A 7707-nucleotide genomic window follows, 5' to 3' on the forward strand; every position below is an offset into this window, starting at 1 on the left:
GGGGTTGGGGCCCCACATGCCGCCGCGGGTACTCCCTCATCGCGCCTGAAAGTCGTCCCCCCCGTCCCTCTCCGGGTCCCCTCTCATCCCGCTCCGGTCCCCCTCGTTGCTCCGCGGGTCCTCATCCCACTCCGGTCCCCCCTCATCCCGTCTCGGTCCCATCATCCCGCAGGTGCAGGAGAACATCGAGCGGTTCTTTACCCGGTTCGTGGAGGAAGGCAAAGCCACCGTGCGCCTGCGGGAGCCGGCCGTGGACGTCTGCCTCAGCAAGGTGGGTGCAGGGGGTCGAGGAATCAGTGCTGTGGCCATGTTCGAAACTTTACTGAAAAGAAAACAAATATGACCCAGCAAGAAAGAAAAAGCATTTATTTTATTGGGAATAACACAAATAACTTAATATAAGCCTTAATATAGTCGTGGTAGCCCAATATTTTGCAGAACGTGGCACAGTGATCTGGAAATACCTTGTCTGTGCAAGAGCAAAGGTAAGGAAAGGTAAGGTGGTAAGAAAAGCAGCCTTAATTTGATGAAGAGAGCAGTTCACCTCACAGGATTAAATAGAAAGGAAGCAGTGCATGTCCAAATCCAATTAAGTTTTTCTTGTCAAAAGCAAATGTGCTATGTATCTCGCAAAAAAATAAAACTCAGGCATGTTGTGTCAGATCCAGAGTAGCTTCTTGTTCTGCATCATTTACTCTGAACAACTTCTCTGGTGAAGTGTGAGAAATGAAAGAGTTTTATCTAGGAACAGAGATACGAAAGCAGGCCTGTTGTAAGAGGATCTTCTAGTAGTATAAAATTAGAGAGCTGATCTGTGTCTTAGTGCTACAAGATCTGATTTAGACCACTTGTAGGGCCTGTGAGGAAACTGCGTGACAGACATTTATTCAGTGTGGGTAGTGATTTAGTGAAGAACGTCATCTGTTTTTTTCTGTATGAGGAGATAGTCCCTGATGTTATCAGGCTGAAAAGAAACTCTCAACCAAATCTAATGAAACGGGTTAGAATAATGACCAGAGCTGCTCCAAAGAGGCTGGATCCTCACTCCTTGTTTTTAGTGTAGGGCTCACCCTCATACTGTAAAGCTCCAGGAACAAATCTGCTAAATTCTTCCAAAGCCAGAGATACTGTATATTCTTCTTAAATGCTCCAAATCCAGAAAAAAAAAATATTATTGGCAACTTTTCTGTAGTGTTTCTGCTGGTCTTTCATAATTTCTTTACAGAAAGGCTTCTTAACTCTCAGCGGTGGACAGAAGTTGTGTATAAGAGAGGTTGCCAGGTATGACTGTACCGATTGCTGCAGCTACCATGCAAAACCCCGCTTTTTGTACCCTGCCAGGTGCTGCAGTTTGCTGTGTTCAGCCACATCAGAAATTAAGTTGGGAAACATCCGTCTGGAGCATTCAGCCCTGGAGCAAAAATAATAACGTCTCTGTGGTTTGTTTTTTTTCCCTTCAGCAAGCCTGTGCCTGCTGCATTGCACGCAAGGTCTGAAATCCAAGTAATCTCCAATTTTCTTGTCATCATTCATTTAGTTTTGAAAGAAGAGGCCTGTAAGGCATCAATGCAGATTAACCTCTTTTAACATCTTTTCTGTGGTTGAGACTTCAGACTTGGGGCACAAAACTGTGTCCTGAGCGCTTCCAACTAATACTTTGCACTTTTTTTCTTAGATAATGTCTTAGTATTCTTCTCAACACACTCAAGGTTTCTCAATAACAAGGTTTACAGATACTGCATGGCCTTTACAAAGGTATTGTGGAGGAGATTTGTCTCAAGGATGAAGAACACAAAGCATTCTTGTTTTGGAGCCATGTGAACAGCCCATAAACTTATTCCTAACAACCCAGAGCTTTTGGCTACACAAGGAGCAGGTGTCTGTTGCATCTCATGCTTTGAGATCAAGGAAATATTGCCTGTAACTCAGTTTTACAGATCTGGAAGACTTTTTCTCCTTACTTCCAAATTAAACTACCTGTTTGTTAATCCACCTGTAGTTACGGGCAGTCCCATAGCTGAATATTTTAGTTGTGTTGGGTGAGGTAACAAATGTTGGTGGTCTTAGATACGAAGTTTTTTGGCACGCAAGTTTCCTGTGGCTAGAGGGCATCATGTCAGGAGTTGAGAGATTTTACTTGTATGGCTGCATCGTGGGTTTTGTTTTCTAATTTACCTTATAGCTTTGTGTCTATCAGTTGCACGTCAGCTTGAGTAGAGACCTGCTGGGAAATTTAGAAGAGAAACTTTTCATCACCCTGTTAGTCATAAAATGTGATTGTATCAGTACAACAAATATATCACAGCTTTCTTGACCTTTATGTAAAATCCAGGTCATCTGATACTCCATTGATTTGACTTTCTGTCTTTATGGCTGTCATAATATATCCCACCTAAAGCAAAATTAGTTGCAAATAATTACCCTCTTGTCTGATGCTGGCACAACCAAAGAGCTGTGTGTGACCAGAAGCACGCACTTACCCTGCCTTGAAGCTTTTCACCTTCCTTTGCGTTAAATTTAACCTCAGCTTCCGTCCTTTTCCTCCCTCGCAACTTTCAGAAATGACTGTCTCAAGTTTTCGATCTCTGATTTCCGTTGTGTGTTTTTATAAGCTGTCCCTTATTGTGTTGCAGGTTAGGAAGATCACAGCACATCAGGTTTTTTTTCTGCACTTTATTTTCAGCTGCAAATTCAGCGCTTTGTTCCTTTTCTGAGTAATGCTGCAGTTTGTTTGATCTAGATTATTCAGAGAGGTCGTAACTTCTCATTCACATTGCATGCCGTTTGTTATTAAATACCGTAAACAGCACGTCCACCAGAGCTGTTTCCCTTTCCCATTTCACTGCCCTGCTGAGTTAGCATCTCCTGATACACATACAAAATAGTTCAGAAAGTGTGAGTCTAGATGAGCACGAGAATAATGAACTTTTAATTCCCCGTTTGTGTTTTCCTGTAGGCAAATGCCAGCAATTTGAAGAATTTCCTTTCAGCTGTGAGACTGGCTCACCAAGGGACCGATGCAGGAGCTCTGCCTCTCTCAACTCTGGTACCAGCAAAGAACTCGGAAGTGGAAAAACCGAAGACAAAAATGATCATAACATCACGAAGGGACTATCCTCTCACCAAAAACTTCCCTTACTCCCTCGAACATCTCCAAACCTCATACTGCAAACTTGCTCGGATTGACACGCGCGTGCTTTGCTTGAAGAAACTCCGAAAACTCGACCTGAGCCATAACCACATCAAGCAGTTGCCAGCCACTATTGGTGACCTGGTATGCCTTCAGGAGCTCAATCTGCACGACAACCACCTGGAGTCCTTCAGCGGGGCTCTGTGCAACTCCACCCTTCAGAAATCGCTTCAGTTCCTGGACCTCAGCCAGAACAAAATCAAAGCACTTCCAATTCAGTTCTGCCAGCTGCGAGAACTCGTTAATTTAAAGCTGGATGACAACGAGTTGATTAGGTTGCCATTCAAGATTGGCCAGTTGGATCATCTGCGCTTTCTGTCGGCAGCTCGGAACAAACTTCCCTTCTTGCCCAGTGATTTTCGGAAACTCTGTCTTGAGAACTTGGATCTCTTTGGAAATCCTTTTGAGCAGCCTAACCCGCTTGTTCCCAACATACAACTGAAAATACCATTGACTTTATTAGAGTGTGCTGCAAGAGCAACCGTAAACTACAGGTAAGAGTAGCACCATGGGTACACATTGCACCTGCTCTGTTTCAAACTTGTCGAGCCTAAACTTTTCTGACTTTTCCTGTGACTATTGCTCTTCACCTGTTAAAAATCAGAAAGGGTAAAATTGCTTTGAGTTCCACTTGTAAAATCATCTCTTCGTTTTACAGGATAACACAGTAAATAGGAAGCATTTAGAGCAGTAGGTGGAAATGTTTTTATCCACAAACAGGGGACACCATAACAGAACATTCTTGCCCAGCGCTGGGGAAAAAAGAATCAGTTTTACAGCCCTGAACTGCTTCAGGCATTTTGTGTTGAGGAGCTCACATAACGGCAGATTTTATGGCACTGATCGTATTTTGAGTTGGGCTCTAGCTTGGAAATTGCTTTCAAATGTGGTTTCCCATGTTAAAGTACATTAAAACTGTGAGTAACATCCACTAGCTTGTCGCTATCCCTGCCCGTACAAGGATAGTGTGTTGGCAAAAGGTTACCTTCCACCACACCGCCCCTCATTACAGGCACGAATCCATCTGCCTCTGGTCGAGGTGGCACCTTACACAGCTCAGTAACGTTAGAAAATACAGCGAGGTGGCTGGAGCTGGCATTACCTCCTGGAGGCTTCTCCCTGCCTTAGGTTTCCCTTGAGCTGGTAATTTCCCTTGGTGTTGGAGTGAGGATATTCTGTCTTATGCAGAGAAGCTGTGTTCTGAGGTAATTTTAAAATTATTATTGCTGCAAGTAAACATCAGCCTTGCTGGCTGCTGTTATCAGTGTTCTTCCCCCACACCACTGCCATAGCCCTGCCTGTTGCTGCCTGTGATCCTCCCTGTCCCAGCTGCTGCTGCTCCCACCCTGTTCTGGGTGGGAAGGGAACAGGGAGGTAGAAGCCAGCCACGGGTACAGAAATGGGGTGAGAGAGAGACGTGAAGTGTTCCCAATCTGTGATCTTCACCCGTTCCTGCCTTGGGGGTGGGGAGGGCCCCATAAACCCGGGTGAATTGCTCAGGCGTCTGCGCTAGAGGTGGCCACAGGCATGCAGGGCGTGCCCTGGAAATGAGCTGAGCGACCACAGGTTCTGGTTGAGCTCTTATCCACTCCTGACCTTACTGGCTTTATTTGAGTAATTAAACTGCACGTGTCTCCTTTCCCAACCTTACATAAACTGCAGTGGTTTTGACAGAAATATTAAGATTTCGGGTTTTTTTCCTAGAGAATATAACCCCTCAGCACTGGTCAGAATTTTGGTGTTTGGTTACCTTAACAGAGTACCTAAGGAGACCTAGGCATTAATCTGGTTTTTCAGAAAATGGCACCGCACTGAATAGAAAAAAGGCCGCCTGCTCCAGGAGTGAGACAAGAGGCAATGGAAACAGGCCCTTGGCCCATGGTACTGTGATTACAAGGAGGCAGCAGTGGTCAGAGTGGTCCTGATTACCTTAAACAGAAATTAAAATATAAAAAGTCTAACAAGTGGGCAACAGACGCTCTGTCTGACGTTCACTGGAGGTGAGAATTAACAAAGAATGGGAAACAGGAGTGATGACGGGCTGTAAAAACCTTGAGGAAGGAAGGAAGAAAACGGAAGGGAGGGAAGATGCAAAAGCAAACATTTGGAAATCAGGCTTCGTAGCAGCTTTCTGTGCAAGTACCAGAGCTGTGACTGTGCTTGTTCGGGCCGGAAAAAAATATGTCCTGAAATAGAGGTGGTGAAAGAAAAAGCCCACAGGAGTCTCAGCTGTGTGAATGATGGTGCACAGCAAGAATGGGGAAGCGTAGGTGTAGTCGGGATGTGAGTCAGCGAGATCTCTTCTGTGAGTGACAGCTGGGCCCCGCCAGAGCCACGCTTCGACGTGAACTCCACAAAGTGCTTCGGAGGAATCAGTTATTTTGTACCCCAAGCGCAGTGCTGCTCTGCTGCAAATTTAAAAAGGAGCAATTCTTGTTCCTGTCACTGGATGTCATTATTGACATGACGGCTGAAAAGAGCAGTATATCAAGAGAACCTCAGTTTGTCGCCTGCAATGTAGCACTGCTGTAAAAAGGCTCGCTTTATCTCCTGGTTCCTCTGGATACAGTGGTTTTAGGCTGCTACCACTTCTTGACAGTAGAGAGCGAGGAGTGAATTGTGGGTGTGTGTCAGGCCAGGATGCAGTACAGTGAGGGAAGAGCAGTTTTATTATTATTAATCTTCTCTTTAATTCTCTCGTTCCCTGTGGCTGTGATACGATTGGTGTGAGTTTCCTGGTTCCAGTGTCTCCTGTAGTTCAGGTCCTTGGTGCTTAGGGGTCAGTAACATGGTTGTATGTTTTCAGTGACCATCTGGAAAGCAGCATTTAATTCTGGCAATAATAATTAATAAATGGCAAAATTTCAAATCTGCCTTGTCTCTGATCTCAGAAAGGTTTTTATTTCCAACCAGTGCATGTGGCCTGTCACTGCATTTGAGTGCCATTGGTTAATTTTGTAGTGAATTCACACTCACTCCTCTTGTTCAACAGAATCCCTTATGGTTGTCATCTCCTTCCTTCTCACCTCTGTGAAGATCTGGAAGTGGCTAAAACGTGCCAGTGCGGAGGCGCCTGCCTGAGCAGCTTCATTCAGATCACAGTGACCATGAACCTCCATCACGTAGCTCACACCGTGGTGCTGGTGGATAACATGGGAGGTACGGAAGCGCCCGTCATCTGCTACTTCTGCTCCCTGGACTGCTACTCACAGTTCCTGGACCAGTACCTGCAGAGTAACGGGTGACTTATGGAGCACAAAAGCTTTGCCTGAAGTTCTGTCTGGTGGCGGAGGAGCCTGAATTCGTATTCTGTTTGGTGCCCGGGCATTTGCTGCCTTAGCAAATGTCTGTCTTGCGGTGAGGGGTCACTGTCGGCCCGACCCCATGGCCTGACTCTGCTCCTCCACCCCTCGAATCTCTTCCTGGTTGGAATAAAAAGCGATGCTTAGCTTGAATGAATCTCCCTTAGAATGTATTTTGCTCTCTTTTTCCTATTACTGTGACTTTGTTTGGAGTATCGTGACGGTTTTCTTTGTTTCGTAAGTGGTTTCCTCTTGCCAGGAGAAGGAAGGTGAGGGTATCTCAAACTGCTTTGCTTGCTCGCGTGTCAGGCTCTGAGCTCTGCCTGCCGAAGAGACTGCGCTGGCTTTGTCACTGCACTGGGCTCTCCCTGACCCGTTCACTGTAGGGCAGCTTGGTGTGCTGCTATGAGACAAAATGACGGTGTCAGCCGTTCAAAACTGGTCAAAACAGGTGCTTCTTAAAAAGTTCTGTTACAGCTTTCTCACTTCAAGCAGGGACCAGCACTGCTCGTTTTTTACCAGAGCAAATGTTTTCTGTTCGATCTCTTTGTGATACAAGGAATGTCTTTTTCTAAATACATGACCTAAACTTTGTTTCTTAACTCTCACGTTTTAAAGATTCTTGAATTGTTCCCTATGTCAACTTAATTAAATTTTGAAACCCTTCTATGTACGTGTGAACTGTGTTTTCTCTAATATTAGAGTTTTTCATCCAGTGTGTTTCTAGGGATTGGCTCCTGGCCTTTTTCCTGGGGAAGATCCCGAAATAATTGAAAGCATTCGCATACCCCTCACTTCGTGTCTTGTCAGCTGCTCCATGGCCAGTGTATGAAACAGCCTCTGGCAAAAGCCCCTGGAGAAGTTTTTGGGCGTCCCATGCCCTGGAGCACGTGATGGCGTGGAGGGAACGCGTTGCACGGTTATCGTTGAAGCGGTACTGACTGCCATGGGGCGATTCCTTATCCGTGACCCAGAGAGATGCAGTGTGTACACTGCTGTGACACTGAAATGCAGATTCAGTGGGAAAAATGACATCTGCAGTTGCCAAGTGCAGAACGGGTCCAGACTGGGCTTCCAGTGACAGCTAAATGCGACGTACGGCGAGAGGAGCAGCCTGAAAGGCGGCAGGGGGCTGTGGGAGAAGGCATTGCAGGTATCGCTTAATGCCTCCTGCGTGAACACAACCTTCATCCACCTCTAAAAAAATCACTTTCA

At 45.7% G+C, this 7707-nt stretch overlaps 1 protein-coding gene across 1 annotated transcript; it reads left to right on the top strand.

Annotated features, from left to right (window-relative positions):
• Positions 1–172: 172 nt before the first annotated feature.
• Positions 173–6435, top strand: LRR1 (leucine rich repeat protein 1; the record flags this gene model as incomplete). The annotated part of the gene is made up of 3 exons (XM_010188790.1): positions 173–271; positions 2957–3684; positions 6183–6435. Coding segments are annotated over 3 exons (1080 nt in total), but the record flags the coding sequence as incomplete, so codon positions are not given.
• Positions 6436–7707: the final 1272 nt, after the last annotated feature.

Source organism: Mesitornis unicolor, unplaced genomic scaffold (assembly GCF_000695765.1).
Source record: "Mesitornis unicolor isolate BGI_N332 unplaced genomic scaffold, ASM69576v1 Scaffold22657, whole genome shotgun sequence".
Classification (NCBI taxonomy): Eukaryota; Metazoa; Chordata; class Aves; order Mesitornithiformes; family Mesitornithidae; genus Mesitornis; species Mesitornis unicolor.